We start from the raw sequence: 22,172 nt of genomic DNA, 5'->3' as shown, positions 1-22,172 counted from the left end.
CTGAGCCCCGCATCGGGCTCTGCATTGACAGCGTGGAGCCTGCTGGGGATTCTCTCTCTGCCCCTCTCCTGCTTGCGCTCTGTCTCTCTCTCAAAAATAAATAAACATTTTAAAAACATGTTTTAAATGTGCAGAACCATACCTGTTGACCCGGCGCCTGGTTTCTCCAGTCCACACAACGGCTCCCAGTTGCATCTGTGGTCTTGTGTGGAGCGGAAGTCCGGGCGCATCCGAGTTTTTTGTAATTATTTTAGACAGAGAGCAAGCAGGAGAGGGGGGCAGAGGGAGAGAGAGTATCTTTGGCGGGCTCCATACTCAGCACAGAGCCCGACATGGACCTCGACCCCCGCAGCCCTGAGATGACCTGAGCCACCCAGGCGCCCCCACATCCACATTTCTACATAGCAGGAGTCCAGGCGCGTCTGCAGGTTTTTTTTTTTTTAATGTTTTTATTTATTTTTGAGAGAGAGAGAGACAGAGTGTGAGTGGGTGAGGCGCAGAGACAGAGGGAGACACAGAATCCGAAGCGGGCTCCAGGCTTCGAGCTGTCAGCACAGAGCCCGACGTGGGGCTCGAGCTCACGGACTATGAGATCATGACCTGAGCTGAAGTCAGACGCTTCACCAACTGAGCCACCCGCATGCTCCGCGTCTGCGTTTTTATGTAGCGGGAGTCCCAGGTGCATCCAGGGTTTGACACGACAAGCATTATTACCTCCCCATCCCTGGATAGCCAGGAACCAAGAGCAGCGTAGCTGGGGTTCTGGCTCGAGATCTCCCAGGAGGTTACGGTTGAGATGTCAGTCAAGACGGCATCGTGTGGAGGTTCGCTGGGTTGGACGGAGGATCAGCTTCCAAGCTCGCTCAGATCAACCCCCCGCAGGCCTCTCCTGGGGCTGCTGACGAGGGACACTGAGCCCCCAGGGGTGAGCAAAAGCCCCAGTGTCCTCTCGGAAGTGACATCGCATCACCTCTGCCGCATTTGGATCAACCCTGAGACCGGGTGGGCGCGGCCTGCTCAACGGTGTGCGTGCAGGAGGCAGGGTCATGGGCTGTCATCCTGGGGACTGGTCACCTCATACTGAGTCTCACATAAGCCCTTCCCCCAGCAAAACCGGCTGCTGCGCGTGGCGCCTTTTGGGGGGGGGGGGGGGCGGTACACTGAGTGTTCCTCGCGCCTCTGTGCTTCCACTGTAAAATGTCATCGTGTGGACGTCCCGGCAACGCAAGATGAGCTGAGCGACTCTAGCCCCGCAGAGAATCGCAGCAGGTGACAAGAACACGGGTGGAGAAGGAAGCCCTGTGTGCAGAGGAAGTGACCGTTCCCAGGAGCACAGATCGCCACGCCTGCCTGGGTCCTGAGGGGCGCGTGTACCAGAGTGGGGCACGGCCTGCTGTCTGCTGCGGGCGGACAGGGCGCTCAGCGGATTGAGGCCAGCGCAGCCCTGGAGCGGGCGGGTCCGCGTGGCTGGCCCATCGGCCTCATCGACAGGAGCCTTCTCTCAAGTGGGGTCCTGACGTCCTCATGCACTGGGCCCATCCTGGGAAGTCCCGCCACCAGCCCCTGGGCCACCAGCCACACCACGAGCGCCGCCGCGGGGTCTCCGCGGATCTGTGCCTCCACAAGCGGTGCCCCCGGACGCACATTCTTGGGACTCTGCTCTCAGGGATGACGCGCCTTCAGGCCCTCCTGTGTCGCTGCCGACCACACGCTGGGCAGAAGCCCCCGTCAGCCAGGGACTCCGAGGAGGTGGAGGGGTGGGCAGGCGAGGCAGGCCCCTCCAGGGGCTCGTGTGCACTGGGGTGCAGGCGGGACGCCTGAATCTGTGGCTCCGTGGCTCAGGTAGTGCCGCTCACTCATTCGACAAACGGTAGTTGAGAACCTGCTGTAGGCCACACTCCGTTCGAAGCATTTAGGGCTCGCCGGTGAATAGAACAAGTGAAAAGCCGTGTCCGGGGAGCCTCTGTCTTCGTGGTAATGGGAGGCAGACGATCAGCCAAACGTGAAGTTCGGGACGGGTGGCCCGTGTCACGCGGTCCCTGCGTCCCTGGACTCGAGCTTCTGTCTCACCTGGGTCCAGCGGCAAGGCCAAAGGCCACGGGCAGCCTCGCACCGCAGGCTCCGTGCAGGGGCCTGGCCACGCCCGGGGCAGGGTGTCTGCCGCAGGGGCCCGGCTGAGAGCCTTTGCTGGCCTTCCTTCCGGCGCTGTGGCAGGCGGCACACGCGGACCTCGCGTCCCCGAAGGTGATGCCCACACAGATCTCACTGGGCTAAAACCAAGGGGCTGGCAGGACTGCCTTCTTTTCTAGGGAGAGCCTCTTTCCAGCCTTGTCCAGCCCCCAGACGTGCCCTCCTTCCTGGGCCCACGCCCCTGCCCCCTCCTCTAGGCCAGCAGCACCTCTGTGCCTCTGATCTTCCTTCCACCGTCACCTTCTCTTTATTCAGAGAAAGTGGGACGTCAGTCAAATCGCCCTCTTTTTCAGGCCTGGGGGCCAGCAATCTATCAGCCACGGTCAGACGTTCCCGCCGCCTGTCCACGCCCAGACACCTCCCCTGTAGGTCACAAAGGGTGCTCATATGGCAGCAGCCCACTTCCCCTCCGTGTCCTGTGCTGCCCCCCCCGGCCCTGTCTCTCGCTGCCGTGCCCCCGTGCCACAGGGAGCCTCTTTCAAAGGTGGCATCTCCCACCTGTGTCCCCGGCCTATTTCAGAGTGCCACACCGGTCCTCGGGCCAGCCGGGGACACTCAGGAAGTGCAGATCCACGTTCGAGCCAGGCCGGGGCCCGTAGTGCCGTGGGTGAAGGGGGGAGCCTTCCTCTCCCCTGCGGCTGCAGGCCCAGAGGGCTTCCAGGAGGAGGAGCTGCCCTTGACTGGTGGTCGTCAGAACTGCGTGGCCAGGCCCTCCCGGACCCCCTGGAACGGACGCTCCTCAGAGGGTGTGGCCTTGGCCGACACAAACAAAAGTGCCTCTTGTTTGAAGGAGCGCCACGTGGCACATTGCGATCCAGAAGGGACAGCTTGAGGATGTCCAAGCGTCTGCCCAAGAGAAGGAAGCAGCTGCCAGGAAGGGCCTCCGGGCACACGCGGCCGAGCAGCTGCCCCGCGAGGAGGAGGCCCTGAAGAAGGCCGAGAGGACCCGGCTGCTGAGGGTCAGGTGGGTGGCCAGGACCTGCGGGGCCTCAGCCTTCTCCAGAGCCAGCTCCTCTGTGGCCCCACCTGAGCCCCTGGCCAGGGCCCGCCCAGGGCCTCCTGTTTGGCCAGGCCGCTGAGTAGGGCAGAACAGCACCTGCAGGGGTGTCACAGGCCCACTCCTGCTCCCCAGGTGCGGTCCCCATTTCCTTCCCTCCCAGTCCTCGTCCAGGGTCCTCCCCACCCCTCCCCCTGCTCACTCCATCCGGCCCGTCGCCAGCTTTCCCTGCCGCTTCTATGTGAGCCAAGCCCCTGGACACCGGCAGCGCTCTCGCCCTGGGCACAGGTGCCGCCGGCCTGGCTCTCAGGGACACCTGTTCCCTCAAGAGCCGGTGCTCCATGAGTTTCCGTTCCCACTGTCCCCCGCCACCGCAGGAAGGCCATGCTTCTGCAGAAGGAGCACGGGCTCAGGCACCAGAAGCTGGTGGAAGACGCCAAGAAGAATCACAAGATCGCGGTGAAGTTCCTGAAGGCTTCCCTGGGAAGGTAGCGTCCTCAGACTCCCCCCATTGATACCCTGGAGGAGAAATATAAGAAATACAAGAATCTTTTTTTTGTTTTACTGTCCCCGATTTTATTATTAAATCATTACCCTACTGTCAGAACGTAATAAAGCTGTATTTTTAGTTTCGAGCTGACTTCCTGCTTGTGTTCAGAAAAGGACCTGCGGTGAGTTGCCAGGGGCCTGTCCAGAGAAGCCTGTTTCAGTGTTCCCTAGAAATTGACATTCAACATAACGCTTTCCATGTGTCTTTAACGTGGTCACGTTTAATTATTTCCTTGACGGACGTGACCACCGTGCAGTTCTGTAACCGCAAGTCAACGTGCCCCGGTACTCGTGGTTAAAAAACGTGCCTTCTTCTTCCAGAATCCGCGAGCAGGAGAGGGAGAAGGAGACGGGGTCCCAGGAGCACATGAAGAGGCGCATGGACGCCGTGCTGGCTTTGAAGAACAGTATCAGTGCCAACAGGGTAGGCGACCTGTGTCCACCCTTGCCCTCGGGGCACATCGCACTCCAGGAGGGACAGCTTGACACCCTTGGGGCCCCACACAGTCCTACAGGAGCCCTCCAGGCAGACGTGTTTCCTTCCAGGCGGGGGTCCACACCTCGACCCCTCAGCCTGCCCTGCCCTGTCATCTGGCTTCCCTGCCCCTTGGGACGGGGGTCCCGTGTCCTCAGACTCGCCACTCAGTCGCTTCCTGGGGGTTACAGAGCCTCCCCCCACAGGTCTGTTGCCCCTGGGCCCGTGCTGGCACTAGCCAGCTGCCCCGCCGGGCAGGAAGAAATCAGCGCAGGCCTGTCCTCCTGGGGCCTGGTCCACGGGAGGAGCCATGGCAGGGCTCCAGGGGGACCGGGGCTCAGCGAGGCCATGTACAGGGGTCCAGCGTCCTGTTGGAGGAAGTGATATCCCCCTGGGGCCCAAGGGTGTGGCAGTTAGGCCTGGAGAGTGGAGAGGGGAACAGCATTTGCAAAGGCTCAGAGGCAAGAGTGAGCAGGCCTCTTGGAGGGGAGCCCAGCATGGCAAGGGGGCAGAGGCGAGGCGCCAGTCCTGCAGCGCTGTGGACGACAGTCAGCTCGGGGGGCGGGAAGCCCCTGAGGATTTTAAGGACAGGTGGTCGGTGGGTGGGCGGGACCAGGCAAGGGTGGGGCTCTGCAAACCTGTGCTCCGGCATCTCAGGGCTGAGTTAACGTCACCGGCTCGACTGAGGAGCTGCCATGTGTGTGTGCGCACTTGTGTGCACACGCGTGTGCATGTGCCAATGGTATACCCTCACTTTTCTCTATTCCCAAGGAAACACTCCGGAAATTTCAAGCATGGGGCCAGGCCAGGGCAGAGCTGGCTGAGCAGAAGGCCCGGGCCCAGAAGGAGATGATTCTGGCCCAAGGTGGGGACGCTTTCAGACACCTTTTCCATCAACGCCAGCGCCAGGAGCTGGAAGCCCAGAACCGGTGAGTGCGAGGTGGCTTCCTGGGGGAGGTGCCCGCCTGGGCCGAGGGAGGCCTGTCCCTCACAATTAGCCAAGCTGCTTTCCTCCCTGGGCTTCTCCCCAGATGGGGCTCCAGCCCTCCCTCCACACCCTGCTCCCCAGACCCCAACAGGTGAGGCCTCCCGTGGGCCTCAGAGCACAGACCTTTCGACCCCCATCACCTCTAGTGCGGCCCCTGGCCTGGCTTCCTGGTTTCTCAGGAGCTGCCCCAAGCCCCCGACGCAGCTCACTCTCTGTGTCTCCGGGCTCTCCGGGCCCCTCCGTAGGGGGCCGTGGGGGGTCTGGGCTCACCCTTCACGCCCTCATGGGCTTCGCTTTCCGATTTCCTCCAAAGGGCACTCGGTGCTGCCTTCTCAGTATGCCCTGCACCCTCGTCATTCACCCTGAGAACCCCCCTCAGCCCTGCAAGGTCCCAGTACACAGCTCTCCAGGCCACACTCTGCCCTGCCTCCCGCCCCCACACCCCCCGCAGGCGTGGGCTTCCTGAGATCCAGAGGTCCGCGTTCTGGTCCTGCCCACCTCCTGAAGGGCACATCCCTTCTCCCCCCCCCCCCCCACACCCCCTTCACAGGCACGATTGGTGCGTACCCAGGTGTGGCCTCCTGGTCCTCTCCCTGGGGACAGCATCTCCTGCCAGGGAGTCACAGTGCTCTGGCTGTCACCACAGGAGCTGTGCCATCAGTCGTCCCGTTAGGGGCTCCCAGGGGTGGCTCCACCCGTGCCTTCGTCTGGCGCAGGCCGGGCACATAGGAAGAGCCAGGGACAGAGTTGGAATGAGTGAAGGAATGAATGAGTGAAGGAATGAATGAGCACGTGAGTGAATGGCCTCGAGCCCTAGTGAGGCCGTGGTTTGTGCCTCGCTGGAGTGCCCGGCTGCCAGCCTGGAAACCTGGAGTAAAAGGCACGTCCTGTGGGGTCAGGTTTGCTGTGGGGCCCCGGGCGGGGCAGGAATTTCAAGGCCCGGGTCTCCGGCCTGGCAGCCTTCCTGGGCCTCATCTGTCTGCTCCCTTGGGAGCCAGGGGGCCCGGCCAGAATCAGCTCCCGGCAGCCCTGAGCCCAGCGGGGCGGCACCTCCTGGGGGAGGGGCCCCAAAGGCAGCTCGCAACTCACCTTCCCTGGTTCCACATGGCGTTTTCCCACAGCGCCTTCGAGGAGCAGCAGAGGCTCAGAAAGCAGGAGATCGTAGGTCGGATTCTGAAAGAAGAGGCTGCGGGAGAAACCAGGAGGAAGAGGCAGTCTTCTCCCACCAAAGCCACGGGCCGGCTGACCCTGAGAGATGAGACGTGGGGCTACATCTCAGACGTCTGCGAGGACAGGGGCACGGTGGCCCTTCCCCGCAACCTGCCGGTGAGCCAGAGGCCCCTGTCTGGTCACAAGTCCCCGGGGACGTGGTTGGGCCTCGAGACATTGTGTGACCACCTCCGGCTAAGATCCCTCAGCCGAAACCGTGTGGCCTGCACCAGGCTGTCTTCCGGCCTCCCTGCTCCCCGGGGGCCCCGCGGGGGGGACGCGTTCGAGCTTCCCCACGGCTCCTCTCTGCGGCACACAAGATGGCGGGCCACACGGTGTCCACCTGGGAGCTGTCCTTTCCCAGGTGACGGCGCAGGTACAAGGGGCCGAGACCCAGGTCTCTGGTGGCTCATCCGCCACAGGATCCACCTCTGCGGACCCCACTGCAGGTGCGGAAGCCCGTAGCGTCCTCTGCAACAAGAGTGGCTCAGGCCGCCTTACCTGTCCCTAGACAAAAAGGCAGTGACCACAGGCCAGTCCCGGGCCACGGGGCTATCTGTGCACATGCCTGTCACCACCCTGGCACCAAATGCTCTCAACACCCCCCAGAGACCAGCCGCTTCCACGTCCTGTACTCCCTCGCCGCTTGTGCGTCATCCTCCTGAGGGCCGGCTCCAGGCCAGCACCCCCACCCCACCCCCGGGGCTGGTGACCCATACCTGTCCCCAGGAGTGAGGGGCAGGGACATCAGGACCCCTCCTGAGCCCAGTTCAGCACTCCCACTTCTGCCTCGTGCACCTCGAAACCCAAAGGTGCGGGTCGCCGGCTCCCCTGGGCCTCTGCGGACTCTTCACTCTGTTCCCAGGCATTTTCGGTCTCTGCCCGGTCCCTGCCCGCCACTGTGGAGTCTGCCCCTCCGGGCCGTCACCCCTGCCACCTCCTCCCTGGCCCGCCCCAGCCGCCTGCCCTGCCGTCCACACTAGGTGTCCTGTGTTTCTCCGTGTCAGCACCCAGTCTGCTTCCCCGGGAGCTTTCCACACGTTGCAGCCACATCCCCCTCTGTCTACGACTGATGCTCCCTAGAGGGAGGCCCCACGCCGTCCCCTCTGAAGCCCAGTCCCAGAACTGGTGTCCTCCCGAGGGAGGGCTTTTCCAGGGCGTGGTTTATATAAGCAAAAATTAGAAATAACACGAAACTGAGGATGGTGAAGAAGATTGTAGTAGGCCCATAAATCCATGTTCTGTGGACTCTTTTGTGGGTATTGGAGAAAAATACGTAATGATGTGTCTGAAGTTACTTATATTTGAAATGAGAAAGGGTTACGAAACAGACGGTGTTCTAGTCTCCGGGTAAAGAGGAAAAGAACCCGTAGAAGAGCCAGGTTGTCCGTGGCCATGTGCCCGAGGGTCTTGTGATGGCGGCTATGTTCTTCTCTCGCTGATCTGTAGGGTCCCTTGTCTTCTGTGATTAGCTCTGAATTTCTCTCCCCGACAGCAGGACAGCGAAGCGGTCTCACCCCCCAGAGCCTCTCAGTTACTGGAAGCCAACTCCTATGAGTCCGTCCAGGGGGACTCGGGGAGCATCACCCGGGAACATGACACGCTGGCCGAGCCAGAGATCCCCGGGCTCTGGAAGGAAGACTATAAGCCGAACCAGGTAAGCGCTTCCCGCCCTCAATTCCGAGAAGTTGGATAGCAGCCCCGACGCCGGCTGACCTGGAGTCAAGGCCGCAGACAGAGCCCCTTCCCCACTGCTGTCCCTCAGGGAGGCACCTTTATTTGTGCTGCCTGAGAAAACATGGCTCCGGCTAAACATTTCAAACCTTTCTCTTGGCCTAATTGAAAAATCTAGAAACCCCCCGCCTCTGCCGTCACTTCGCACAAATCCAACGGGATCCTGGACGTGCCTGCTCGTCCCTCTTTCCTTTTCCTCTGAAGTGAGGACCGCCAGCCTCGCTCAGGCCAGGGCTCTCTAAGTGGCCTGCCGGGCGGTCGCGCTCCCCCTGCCCCAGCCGCTCTGGGCCCTGACGCTGTGCCACTAAACTTCTGCGGCCCCCGGCTGCCCTAGGCCACCTGGAGCGGATCGCCTCGCTGGGCCTGGGCTTGCCCTCGAGCGCGACGCTGTTTCTGTGGAAACCCAGGTGCCGAAAGAGGAGGTGGACAGGAAGCCCGTGGGCGGGACAAAGATGGACAAGGACATCCTGGCGCGCACCATGGAGCAGCTGCGCAGCAGGGTGACCCACAGGCAGGTGGCATCCGGGCACGAGTTCAAAGGTCGCCCCTTCAATAGCAAACCCAAGCTCATCCACTTCAAGGTGAGGAGGGGCTGCTCGCCTGGCCTGGTGCTGAGAGTGTTGAGAGGGGTCGGACGCCAGCCCCAGAAGGGGACCTGGCCCGGGGGACAGCCTCCCTGAAAGGGACAGTGGGAGGTCGGTCCTCGCACGTAGTCACAGCCGCCAGACTCTGCAGGGGAGGAGGCTGGCGGGCTCCTGGGATGCCACACGGGCCCTAGTCCTTCAGATGGAGTGGGGTGCCGGCCCCAGAGCCCACACCGTCCGAGGTCCCCAGGAAGCCATTGCCTGCCCCCGCTGTCCCTACTCTCCATGCGTCCCCAGGGGAGTGCTTCCTGAGTCAGGAAACCTTGGGACTTGTTCCTGGTCTCCTATCAGGACGCTCCTCCGCTCGTCACCGAGACCTTCCTCGTGTGGTCACACGCTGGCCGTCGGGGGGCACACGAGGAGAGGCCGCCAGGCGCTCACACGGCGCCTTCCCCCCGACGGCTTCAAATGACTCCTCTGACTTTTCCAGGACTTCGACGTCGGCAAAGTGTACAAGAAGAAGATCACGCTGATAAACGCCACCTACACCATCAACCACTGCAAGCTGGTGGGCGTGGAGGAGCACCTCAGGGACTTCGTCCACGTCGAGTGAGAGCCGGCGGGGCGCGGGTGCGGGTGCGCTGTCCTCGGCCTTCACGCCCGCCTGGCGCTCGCTCTGGCGGCCGCTCCGTCTTCTTGTGCTGATGCGGCCCGAGGCCAGCCCAGGTGTGCGTGATGACTCTCCTTCCGGGTCAGAGTTTCGGTGCCCACCCCTCTGGGTGAGACGTCCCTGGCGGTTGTTGGGGCTTCTCGGGGTGAAGGTTCGAGCCGTCCCGCTTCAGGACTGTCCCCTCCCACTGTGTGCGTGTCCCCTGTGTAGCCGCGTTTCTGTTTTCCTTCTCTGAAGCCCCGCTGGTGCTTGAGAGGCGGCCCCGTCTACCATTTTCTTCCTGGCCCCTTTAATGCTTGCTCATGTCCCGCTTTAAGTTTTCCTCATTTTTCTCACATTCTTCTGTGTCTCGCTGCGTCTGCTGTAGTGTCTGTCTTTTCTCCTGCTCCGTAGCATTTTGCCTTTGGTTTTAAGAAGGTTTCTTCTGGTTCTGCCAGCTTTTGATAGACGGGTCTGCAGGCCCGAGATGGCCCAGGATGGCTCCCCACCGCCCGTCCCCACGGCCTCTCCCTGTGATCCGCACTCGCTGACCGTGGGACACACTGTTCTCTTCCGGGGGCTGCTTGTGGCTCAGACGTGGGATCTCTGTTCCCCCTTCTCTCTTTCCGCCAGCTTATCTGCAAAGGCGCGTGTGGGCAGAGCGTGGCCAGAAATTCCTGTGTATCACTAACTGATTCTGTCCTGCATTCGTGCTGGAGGCGCAGGATTTACTTGTGGTTTGCTAGTTTTTCATGTTGATCTGCGGGTCTCTGTGGGACTTGGGGCCCAGACTCGCGGTATCAGCCCCCCGGCGTCCTGAAGCACTCCTCCCCAGGACCGGGCTGGGGTCTGATTGGCGGCTGTCTCCCCCCCCACCCCCCACCATGGAGATTATCACCCTCCATCTGCTGGCTTCTGTGGCTGCTGCTGGGAAGGCCCAGCCCTGGGTCGTTGTCTGGCTTCCCGTGTGGTTGCCTTCAGACTCCCTTGCCCTGAGGTCCAGCAGCGCCTCCGTGGTGTGTCAAGTGCGGTTGATCTGCTTAGACGGGCTTAGGGCTCACTGAGGATTCAGACCTCCGAAAAAGCCTACACACTTCTCAGCCCCACCCTGTCCTCCACCCCTGAAGTGTGTGCTGTAGCATTTTCTCGAATCCAGCACCCCACTGGCCCTTCTCTCTTTGTGTCTCCAAGAGCCTCGTATTTCAGTGGCCATACTTCTTGTTTCTGGAAGCCTGGACTCTGCCTCAGGTCAGCAGCCACCGGACACTGTCTTCTTCCTTTGTCACCTCTGTGATTCTCTATTTCCATCTTGGATAATTTTGTTTGTCTTTAACTTTTTTTACGTTTATTTTTGAGAGACAGAGTGTGAGCAGGGGAGGGGCAGAGAGACAGGGAGACAGAATCCGAAGCAGGCTCCAGGCTCTGAGCTGTCAGCACAGAGCCTGACACAGGGGCTCGAACCCACGGACCGTGAGATCATGACCTGAGCCGAAGTCGGACGGTTCACCGACGGAGCCCCCAGGCGCCCCACCATCTCTGATAATTTTAACATGACATCTTTGAAAGTCTCCATGCAACCATTCTCTTATCGGAGGCTCTTGGAGTTTGGCCCTGCCGTCTGCATGTGCGTGGCTGGCTTACACGTGTCCTTTCCAGCCTGGGATCCCCATCTTCTCACCAGGGGGGGCTCCGTCCCCTGGAGTCTCTGTGATATAGTATCCAAAAGCTTCCCTCCCCCCTGGAGAAGTTTTGGATTTCTTCTGCCTGGTATGTGGGGTCATTACCAGGCAAGGGAAAGCAATTACATTAAATTTTTAGCTTGTGTATTTCTAATCCAAGCACCTTAGGTAAAATTCAACCTTGTGAAAACACACCTCACATTAGCAATTCTCTGGAAGCTGCTTTTCCTCACCCAGGATCCAGACCAAGACAGACCGACTGCCTTTGAGTCTCCCTGTGAAGCGGGGGCTCTTTTCCTGGCTCCTTCACTGAAAGTGGGGTTCAGAGGGTGCCAGCTGTGTGCAGGGTCCGCGCTAGCTCCCAGCTGGCTCCCAGCCCTCACGCTAGCGTTAAAACACGAGGCCCTTGGTTCCAGACCTGACACCGCATGTCCCCAGGGAACCGCGGCCACCGCTTGGCCCCTGGCATCCGTTCCCTCTGGGGACGCGCCTCACTCGCCCCTTTACTCACTCTGCACACATTCAGATGTTATTCGAGTGTCTCCTGGGGCCTGGGCACTGGGGCACAGCACCCAGGATGGGCAGGGAGCGCTCCAGAAGGCCCACTCGGTGCCTGCTCGGGGCCGTGGCTGTTGGGAAGTTCCAACAGCGCCTCCCCCGTCAATCTGATGACGAGCCCCATGGATTGTTGTGCCTATAGCTTTGACCCCCCTGGTCCCATGTCAGCCGGGATGTCCTGCGAAGTCCTTGTCACCTTCAAGCCCATGGTGAGTGTTCCAAAAGCAGATGATGCGCAGGGATCTTTCTCACCCGTTGTGAGTGGGTGGTGGGTAGAACGGGGTCTCTGCAGACACAGATGACGGGGGAAGGACTGCAAGGGCCTCAGCAGGGGTCACACACGCCCCTGTGCCGCTTTATCTCCAGGCACATGCGGCACGTACCTGACATTGGTCGCAATTAGGGGCCTGCGCTGAGGGTTCGTAGCCAGCAGGCGGGTCTGTAGGTGCTCTTGGGTCTAAGTGGGGTGTGTTAGAGTGTTCGGACGGGCCCAGGCCCAGCCCGTGGTTGTAGAGACACAGCCCGTGTCCCTGGGCAAAGTTACAAATGTTATGGTGCTTGGGTGTTTTATTTTTTAGATAAACAAGGATCTGGAAGGAAGCGTCTCATTTCTGGCTCAGACGGGTGGATTTTCTGTTCCACTGAAGTGTTCCACGAAGAAGTGTATGGTAGGTTCAGGGACGCCTGAGCTGGGTGGGGCTGCACCGTGCATCCTGGGTCTGGGCCCAGGTCCGAACAGCTCAGGTCAGGCTGGGGCCGACCCGGGGGTGGATCGGAGCACGCAGGCCGTTCTGGGGAGGTAAACACTCACATTGACGCTGGAAAGTGGGGTGCCGGGGCGGGGGGTGGGGTAAATCCCGTGCTGTGTAGAGCCCAGGTCACAGGAGACCCTCGGGCCCATCTCAGGAGATGCTGGTCCCCTCAGCAGCCCTGGGGTGTCCCCTCGATTTCCCTTTTAAAGCGTGGTCACCAGGCTGTGCGTTACGCCCCCAGAACCGATAACTCAAGTTTGTACCCTTTGACCCCCTTTCCCCATTTCAACCGCCCCCCTGCTTCCTCAACCACCACTCTGCTCTCTGTGTCTATGGGCTTGACTCCACACCTGTGTGAAGCCACACAGAATTTGTCTTTCTCTGTCTGGTTTATCTCACCTAGCCCAGTGCCCTCAAGGTCCATCGGTGCTATTACAAATGGCAAGATTTCCTTTTTTTTTAATTCCACTGTGTATATGCCCCACCTTCTTCCGTTCGTCCATTGACAGACACTTAGGCTGTCCTCACTGGCTGGTTATTGTAAATAATGTTGCTGTGAATATGAAGGTGCAGACAGTGGGGGTCCCCTTAGTGGTTTCATGTCCTTTGGATGTATTGTCAGAGGTGTGATGGCTGGGTCTAGGGTAGCTCTGTTTTAACTTTGGAGGAGCCTCCACACTGCTCCCGAGGGGCCGCACCAGCGTGCACTCCCCACAACGGTGCACGGTCCCCCTGTCTCCGCATCCTCGCCAACACCTGTTGTTTCCCGTGTTGTTGATTGAAGCCAGCCTGACAGGTGTGAGGTGGTTGCGCCTTGTGGCTGCGAGTGGTATTTCCCTGATGATCCGTGATGTTCAGCATCTTTCCATGTACCTGTTAGCCATCTGGATGTCTTCTTTGGAGAAATGTCTATTCAGATCCTCTGCCCAGTTTTTTTTTTAAATTTTTTTAAATGTTTATATTTGAGAGAGACATAGCATGAGCAGGGGAGGGGCAGAGAGAGAGGGAGACACAGAATCTGAAGCAGGCTCCAGGCTCTGAGCTGTCAGCACAGAACCCGATGTGGGGCTTGAACTCATGAACCACGAGATCATGACCTGAGCCAGAGTCGGATGCTTAGCTGACTGAGCCACCCAGGCATCCCTTTAATTTTTTTTCTCTTGAGAGAGAGACAGAGCATGAGCTGGGGAGAGGCAGAGCAAGAGAAGGACACAGAATCTGAAGCAGGTCCCAAGTTCTGAGCTGTCAGCACACGGCCCGACGCGGGGCTCAAACTCACAAGCTGTGAAATCATGACCTGAGCTGAGGTCGGACACTCATCAACCAACTGAGCCAGGTGCCCTCTCTGCCCAGTTTTAATCAAATTGCTTGGTGTTTTGCTATTGAGTTGTGTGAGTTCTTTACATTTTGAATTGCAAATATTTTCTCCCGTGCCAGAAGTTGCCTTTTCGCCCTATTTGCCTTTGCAGTGCAGAACTGGTTCTTTTTAAAACTTTATAATTAATTTTTAATCTTTATATTGGAGTGGAGTTGACATGCAGTGTCACATTCGTGTCAGGCATGCGACAAGGGATTCCGCACCTCCGTCACCTGGTGCTCACTATGGTAAGTGTAGTCACCACCCATTCTTCTTTTGATTAAGAAAATTTCAAACATAAGGAAAAGCAGGAAGCACAGCACAGTGAACGCCCGTGTGCCGCCTGGATCCCATCTGTTGGCATTCACCACATTTGCCTCGTCTGTCTGTCTGTCTGTCTTGCTGACCCACTTCCAAGTAGACCAGCAATAGCGTAACACTCAACACCGCACCCTCGCAAAACTTCCACACGCATCTCGAAGAAGGAGGTTCTGCCACAGAAACCGCCACGTCATCGCCTCTCCCGAGCGAGCAAGTCAGCACCGAGTGCGGTGATGCTGCGGAACAAAACCTCCTACATCTAGCAGCTTATCACAGCCACAAGCGTTCCGGCTCACGGTCACAGACACGCCGGCGACTGTGGTTTGGCCGACCCAGGCCGGGCTCGGCTGGGCGGCTGGCTCCAGGCTGCAGGTGACGGGGCCTCCTGGCAGGAGCCTCTCGCGGACGACGGTCGTCGCCCAGGCAACGAAGGCCGGCCACAGGAGCACATTTGACACCACTCTTGTCCCCTGTCGTAACTATGCTGACTAAAGCAAGTCGCGTGGCAGCGCCCTGCGTCAGTGGAGCAGAGAAGCCCCCCCGTCCCGGCAGCACGGGAGGGCGGGCCGAAGGAGGGAATGGATGAGGGGCGACTCCGGTCTGGAATTCTCGCCCGGAACATGAGCACTCCTAACCAGCGCCCGTTCCCGGTCCACGTTCACGCGCGCCAGCCGCCCCGAGCCGCCTCCTGTGTCTTCTGCTCTGTCAGCCGGGCACCGGCGTGTGACTGCTGTGTTGTTGGAAGCCATTCCCTTTTCTCTCTTCCATCTTTCGTAGTGGCAAAACACACGCGGCACGGAGTGCACCGTCTTGGCCGCGCGAGGGTCCGCGCTTCGGTAGGTTAAGTACATTCACAACAGGCAGGCGCCGCCCCCATCTTTCCGGAACTCTCCCACCTTCCGGAACCCAAGCTCTGTCCTGTGCCGCCCTCTCCGCCCCCGGGCGCCTCCTCCCCACCCTGGTCTCCAGGGATTTGAAAGCTCCAAGTGCCTTACATAAGTGGAATCACGTGGCACTTGTCCTTTGTGACGGGCTTCTGTGGCTTAGCACGTGTCCTCAGGAGCCATCCGCGCGGCAGCATCGGCCAGCTTGCTTCCGTCATGTTGCCCCGTGTTTTCACGCGTCCCTCATTTCCTGTGTGGCTGTCTTCTTTTGTGTTCAGTTGATTTTTTTATAGCGAAATGTTTAAGTTCCTTTCTCATTTCCTTTTGTGTTTGTGCTGTAGCTATTTTCTTTGTGGTTACCAAGGGATTACGTTCAACATCCTGAAGTTAAAGCATTCTGATTTGGATTTATAGCAGCTTAAATTCAGAAGCCTGTGAGACGTCCGCTCCTTTACAGCTCGGTCCCCACTCCCTTCAGCTGTTAATGTCACAGAATTGCATCTTTGTGACCGTGTGTCCAAGACCACAAACTAATAACGTCTCAAATGCATTAGTCTCTTAAAACAAAACGTGGAGTTACATACGAACCAAAGTGATGATAACATTAGCTTTTAGACTAATACCTGCTTTAAAAAAGAAAGTATTAGACTGTGAAATCATGTAGAAAACACACAGCGCGGTTACAGACCATCGTTACAAGAGCTCTAGCTTCTTTTTTTAATTTTTTTTTTTAACGTTTATTTATTTTTGAGACAGAGAGACAGAGCATGAACGGGGGAGGGGCAGAGAGAGAGGGAGACACAGAATTGGAAACAGGCTCCAGGCTCTGAGCCATCAGCCCAGAGCCCGACACGGGGCTCAAACTCACGGACCGCGAGATCGTGACCTGAGCTGAAGTCAGACGCTTAACCGACTGCGCCACCCAGGCGCCCCAAGAGCTCTAGCTTCTATACTGCCTGTGTGCTCGCTTCGATGGGGCTGTATTTCCCCTTAATGCTTCGAGCGACTGGCTTGTGTGCAGGAGCGTCTCCTGCAGGGCTGAGTGCCCACGGGGCTGTTCATCTGGGAATGTGGTTTCTCCCTCACTTTTGAAGGACAGTTTTGCTGGAGAAGGGTTTTTGGTTGATGCTGTTTCCTTTTGGCCCTTTGTATACACCGACCCACTGCCCTCTGGCCTCCGAAGCCCCTGAAATCTCTCCGAGGCCTAGTGTGCTGGGTCACATCTCCCCTGCAGCCCTCAGGAGTCTCTCTGTCTCGCAGCAGTTTGATTATGACGCGTCTCGGTGTGGGTCTCTTCGGGTCCATCTTACTTGGAGTTTATAGAGCTTCTTTGATATTCATATCCCCTTGGGAATTTGGGGCCAGATTCCTCCTTTTCTGCTCCTGGGCCCCCTGTGATGGGACACTGGTCCACCCGCGGTCCCGTAGGCCCTACTCGCTTTCCTTCAGACTCGACACCCTCGTTGTCCTGTCTTCAAGTCCCTGAGTCTTTCTTCCCACCTGCGCTGGTGCTGCCGCCAAGACTGTTCTCCTGGTGACAGATCTCCCGGGGATGGACCTCCTGGTGACAGAGTTCTGGGTGACAGGTCTCCTGGTGACGGCTCTCCCAGCGACACGGCGGCAGATCACTGTGCCTTGTACCCGGGCACGACAGGGATTGCCACCTCCCTACAGAGCAAGGCTGCCCCCTGCAGCCCCTTCCTCCGTGGGGGGGACAGGTCTTCGGTGACAGCTGTGCTTCCTCCGCCCGGGGCTCCGGAGGGAAGGCCGCTGATGTTGTTTTCTGCATGAAGCTGTTGCTTCTCATGTTCTCCCTCCTTCACTAGTGCTCCGTGTAAGGAGGGGTTGGAACAATTATCATTCCCCACGGCCGGTTAGCTTCTCTTTTTCCTGTTTTCTTGTGGATTTGTGGGTGTTGCGTGCTCTGCATGTTCCGATCGTATGGTCTCCGTTCTCCGCACTCAGGTCGCTCCGCCGTGGCCATGGCAGCCCTGGGCCCTGCCTGGGTTCACACACGGCCCGAGTACCGTGGCCTGGATGGTGGCAGCCCTGCCGGGGGCTGCCGAGCCTCGCTGAGGCCGTGGAGAGCCGACGTCTGCTGTGGCCTCCCGCACCCCTTGCCGCGTGTACACCCCCTTCTCGCAGTGGCCCAGGCAGCAGGGCTCGCTGGGGACAGGCCCCCAGAAGAAGCACGTGCGTGCCGGAGTCAGGATTCACACATAGGACCCAGCGTGGTGCTCCCTGCGTGGTGTGGCCTCGGGCTCCTTTCTGGGCAGGCCCGGAGGGTACTCACCTGCTGGCCCGGCCCTTCGCCAAGTGCACACGAGGCCAGCGCCCTCCAGTCACACACCCAGCTCGGGTCGGAGTGCCTCTGGCCTCCACCGAACCATCAGGTGGAGCTGCCGCGACAAAGGCGCCCTAAGCAAGGACTCATCTCTGCCTCCGATGCGAGGGTCTGGGCTGCGCCGCCCTGCCACCCTCCACAAATGGCTTCCAAGGCACCATCCCTCCTGTCAGGTCCCCTGCACCAGCCGGAAGTGACTGTCGCGTGGTGAGCCCTGGCTGCAAGGTAGGCTGGGCAGTAGAGTCTTCCCAGGGCGGCTCTGTGTCCCGCTGACGTTCAGGGCTCCATCGTGCACAGGAAAAAGGGAGAATGCCCCGCAGTATCGCCCCCTAGCCACGCAGTCGCGTGTCATCACCTGTCACCCCCATGCTCAGAACACACCGGCCTCTGCCCAGGCCCTGCCTGCAGCTGTGGGAGCGGCCACCCTCCCATCCTGCGTAGATGTGGCTCCTGGAAGTCTGGTGACCTGTAACCAGGAGACGGGTCACCTGCCACCTACTCCATACACACGCACGCGCGCTCACACATCCACATGCAGACGCACACCCATGCACACACGTGCACACCCACGTATGCGCACAGGCTGCTCCGTGTCTGGTCTGTGGGAAGCTCTCGTCTGTCTGCCGCCTCTGGTCCCGCGGGGGCAGAGAGGAGAGTGGGGCCCCTGGGTCTCCAAAACTGGCAGCCAGAAAAGCTGCCCGGGGTGGCAGGCTGCACACGACCTTCTTAGCCAGCACCCAGATGGCCAAGATGCCCATGCCCACGAGGGTGGGGGGAGGTGTGCCCTGGGGGATGTGCCTGCACCACATTGATCTCACAGGGACGGCAGCCTCGTCCCCAGACCCTCTGAGCCTTGCTGTGTCCACTCAGCCCCACAGCGAGGGGTGTGGTAGCTCGGCTCGTTTTGAAATGACTTTATTTTCTAGAATGGTTTTGGCATTAACACAAAACATGCGATTCTGGCTGACTCCCCACCCAGGTTGCCCCAGAAACATCTTATGTTAGTGTAGCATGTTTATTAAATTATTAACCAGTGTTGACGCGTTATGATGATTGTTAGCTGGAGAAGACAGGATATTCAAATTCCCTTCGATTTTACCTCACGTCCAATTTCTGTGCTGGCGTCACACCCCAGGAACGTGGCACGTTCCTTATGCTGCTGTTTTGCCGTAGGGTCTTTGCGGCCGTGACAGTTTCTGGGACTTTCTCTTTGTTGATGACCTGACGGTTTGGGAGGGTGCCAGGCAGTTGCTGTGTAGAATGTCCCCCGCTGGGATTTGTCCAGAGTTTATCTCATGAGTAGACTGGGGTGGCGGGTTTCTGGAAGGCTGCCACGGTGGTTCTGGCCGAGTCCCATCACAGGCGCGCACTGCCACCCAGCCTCGCGCTGTGACGTGGCCTTCACCGCCTGACTTCTCACCGTGACGCGTCTCTGCCTTCCTCCCGCCAAACCGCGCTCCGTGGGAGGCCCGGGGCCGGGAGGACTGGACGTCCCGGTGGACTGCTTGGAACTCTCTGTGAGGGACACTGAGCTCTTCCTCGTTCATTAATCCATAAAATCGTTGATTTATTTCACTCTCTGGACCAGAACCAAATACAACTTTCTGTCGCTGCTCACACTTTTCCCGTCCGCACCGTGGGAGCAGTTTCAGCTCCCTGTCCCTCAGGCGCACGGTTACACTGTGCTCGGAGCATTTCCCGTTGAGGACTTCCGTTCTTGCCAGACAACGCCCAGGGCTCACGTGCCCATCTCCTGTGCCAGCCCCGGAGCGAGACCTCCAGCAGCCCAGTTCCTCGTTCCAGACGGGGCGTGAGAAAGTTGTGCGTGCACAGGTGTGCCCGCCGCTGGCACGTCGGCCCTTCCACCTGCACCGACCGGACCAGCCTCTGCCCTTGCCTACCTGTGAGCTCCCGTCCAATAGCGGGGGCGGGGCTCCTGCACCTGCTGCCCGCACCCTGGTCGCCTTCAGCCCACAGACCCCACTCTCCCCCGGAGCGGCTCAGCTCACACCTTTCCCGACTCTCTGTCATCAGGCGCTTCATCAAACTGACCGAGCCAGATCGTGCCCCTGCGCCCACACACAGTTGTCCCCACCGTCGCCCTCCCCTCCGAGGGGCCGTCTGTGGCTGCAGACAAAGGACAGGGACACGGCATGGTCTCCCAGGGTGCCTGGTCTACAAAGGGTCGCTCGCTGCTGTGCTCTGTGGTTTGGGCAAAGCTGTAATGACGCACGGTCACCACTGGGTCACACGGAGTACTTTGACCGCCCCCCCAGATCCTCTGTGCTCCGCCTGTTCATCCCTCCCTCCCCACAAATCGCTGGCATCCACTGCTCTCCCTACTGTGTCCTGAATTTTGCCTTTTCCAGAATGCCACACAGTTGGAATCATGCCGTATGCCCTTTTCAGGTTCTTAGTAATGTGCATTTGAGGTTCCTCCGTCTTTCCAGGGCTTCATAGCTCGTTGCTTCTTAGCTGACTTGACTGTTCAAAATTTGGACTCAGGAGCTCCCAAATTGTCACGCTTCAAACCTATAATTTCTAGGACGCGGACCCTGTTCCTGGGGTGTGTAGAGGCCCCGCCTGGAGCCAGATGCTGACCCCGACCCTGAGCCCGAGTCCCCAGGGCCGCAGGGCCACAGGTGGGAGAGGAGAGCTGGCCGCAGACTCGGCGGCCGCCCTGGCTCATCCCTGGCTCTCTTGGCAGCTGTCTCTTGACAAGGAGCTCGTCGACTTTGGCAGCTACGTGGTGGGTGAGACCGCCTCCCGGATCGTCACGCTGACCAACATCGGAGGTCTGGGCACCAAGTTCAAGTTTCTTCGGGCATCGGAGTCCTGTGAGATGGACATCTCCCAGTCGGTCGCGAAAACAGTGAGTGTGTGGCCCGCTTCCGATCAATAGCCGTGGCTACTCAGCCAGGGGCACGGTGTGATGCCGCCCCCGCCCACGACACAGTCCTGGCAGCGTAGAGCTGGTGGTGAGGGGGAGGAGTCTGTCAGCGCAGGGCTGGAGGAGAAGGGGGAACAGGGGTGCCGTCGTCAGGCAAAGTGGGAGAGACTGGTCTCCGTAAGGAGGACACCTGGAGCCACCTGGCAGGTGCGGTGGCAACGGGACACTGACCCCTCTTGAGGGTGCGGTGACCGACAGGGCGGTGGCCAGGAGCTCCAAGCCTGAGAGCCACAAGGGTCCACCTTTCTCCTGACGCACCTGTCAGGTCCCAGCACGGGGCGGGCAGGCCGGGAGGACCTTTCCAAAGGGGCGAGGTGAGCCGCGGTCTTCTCCTGGGAAGGCTGTGCAGACATGCTCCTAAGTGAACGGAAATAGCCTGAGGGACATAGGTGGGACCCCATCTGTGGAGGCAACTCTGTCACAGCCAGGGGACGCTGGGAGGTCTTTCAGGGGTGTAGGGGTGAGGAAGGGTGAGAGAAACTTCCCACAGGAAGCCCTGAGCTGCTTTGCAGTTGGGTCCACTCGTTAAGGGGTCTCAGGAAAGACCCTGGAAGTGTCTCCCCTGAGGAAGGACAGGACCGATGGGGTGGGGGCAGAGGTGTGAGGGGCGGGGGGTGTGAACCCAGAGCAGGGCGAAGGGGTGGTGGGTGAGGTGGGGGGCGCAGGCCGGGCCAGCTCTCAGGCCCGAAGGCGTCGGAGCTGAAGCCAGGAGAGTGTGGAGCTGGAGCCTGGGGCCCCAGCCACACGCGGGTGGAGGAGCCAGGCCTCCCAAGGGAGGAGGGCACACAGTGCGGCGAGCACGGCAGAATTCACGACTGGGTGTCGGTGTCCACGGGGAACAAGGAGGAGCCAGCCAGCCTGGGCTAGAGACAAGAGAGGCGGGGGCCGGCCCTGGGTCCCTGGGCAAGGAGGCCCTGCTGTCATCTGGGTGCCTGGCTCGGGACAGAGTGGGAGCTGGCGAGGGGATCACGGTCGGGCTTTCCACGTGGCCCCCCGACAACGGGGGTCTGGGCAGTTGAGTGGGAAAGGCAAGCAGGAAACTGCCAGTAAAAGTCTCATGTTCTCTTTTTAGAGCAGTCTGTTCACATATCAAGATAAAGGTATTTACGATAAAATCACCACCAGCTTTTCTGAGCAAAAGATTGAGGGCAATGAGTCCCCTCCCATAGACATGACAAGCCAGAAGGAGTCTGGGAAGCTGGACGGCAAGAAGCAGGAAGAGGGGCGCCCTGCAGGTGAGCAGGGGTGGGGGTGAACCGCGTTACGGAAGCACATCGAGCACCTGCCGGCCTCCTGGGAGGCTCTGAGGAGCCCACGCTCCAGAGGGCTGGACTGTGTGGGGTGTTTCTAGGGCTTCGATGTTAAACAACAGTGTATTAGAGAGTGTGTGTGTGTGTGTGTGTGTGTGTGTGTGTGTGTGTGTGTTCGTGTTCAAATAAACACTGCTTATGGAGTGGATTGACATTTGTAATCATAGTTAAGCTAACATAACGTTTAAAGGAAATCCCAGCCTTGGACCACCAGGTCGGCCACAGCAGGCTTGCCTTCCTTGTGGCTCTTGGGGGTCCTTGTTGGGACAGTTGAGGAGTCCTGCTCCAGGGGTGTAGCAGCTGGGTGGAGGGCGGGGGTGGGGGGGGGAAGACCCGGAGGCTCCGCTGACTGGGTCATGGGGGAACAGGGCTGTCTAGGGCCACCCCGAGCCCTGCTGGTACAGGAGTCCCTATGACAGGTGAGGACAGTTCACAGAAGAGCCGGGAAATAGGCACCACTGCCCCCAGCCCCGGGCCGGTGAACTGGAGGAGGAAGAGCACTCCCCACAGGCCTGGCCTCGCCCCGACTCGCCCCCTTCTGCGCCAGCGACTACCATCGGAATGGTTTCCATCACCTCCCTGCCTCCGTGAACAGTTTCATTCAGCACACATCCAGAAATGGCAGGATTCCTCCTGTTCCAG

General features: G+C 59.6%; 1 protein-coding gene across 10 annotated transcripts in view; it reads left to right on the top strand.

Annotated features, from left to right (window-relative positions):
* CFAP74 (cilia and flagella associated protein 74) overlaps positions 1-22,172 on the top strand; it is a 79,360-nt gene that overhangs the window by 32,126 nt on the left and 25,062 nt on the right. For 8 of the 10 annotated variants that reach the window (XR_008291408.1, XR_008291423.1, XR_008291424.1 and 5 more), the window contains 12 exons: positions 2,981-3,154; positions 3,565-3,675; positions 4,058-4,160; positions 4,983-5,140; positions 6,321-6,525; positions 7,904-8,065; positions 8,550-8,723; positions 9,217-9,335; positions 11,755-11,821; positions 12,191-12,280; positions 19,978-20,142; positions 21,293-21,455. Coding sequence is in view for 7 of the 10 variants with exons in the window: in XM_053205505.1 (XP_053061480.1) it covers positions 2,981-3,154; positions 3,565-3,675; positions 4,058-4,160; positions 4,983-5,140; positions 6,321-6,525; positions 7,904-8,065; positions 8,550-8,723; positions 9,217-9,335; positions 11,755-11,821; positions 12,191-12,280; positions 19,978-20,142; positions 21,293-21,455 (1,691 nt within the window). In the remaining 3 variants the exon portion in view is untranslated. The remainder of the gene's footprint in view (positions 1-2,980; positions 3,155-3,564; positions 3,676-4,057; positions 4,161-4,982; positions 5,141-6,320; positions 6,526-7,903; positions 8,066-8,549; positions 8,724-9,216; positions 9,336-11,754; positions 11,822-12,190; positions 12,281-19,977; positions 20,143-21,292; positions 21,456-22,172) is intronic. The other 2 variants (XM_053205511.1, XM_027060696.2) reach the window with 1 other exon arrangement.

Source organism: Acinonyx jubatus, chromosome C1 (genome assembly GCF_027475565.1).
Source record: "Acinonyx jubatus isolate Ajub_Pintada_27869175 chromosome C1, VMU_Ajub_asm_v1.0, whole genome shotgun sequence".
NCBI classification, from domain to species: domain Eukaryota; kingdom Metazoa; phylum Chordata; class Mammalia; order Carnivora; family Felidae; genus Acinonyx; species Acinonyx jubatus.
This window is presented reverse-complemented; position numbering and strand designations above follow the sequence as displayed.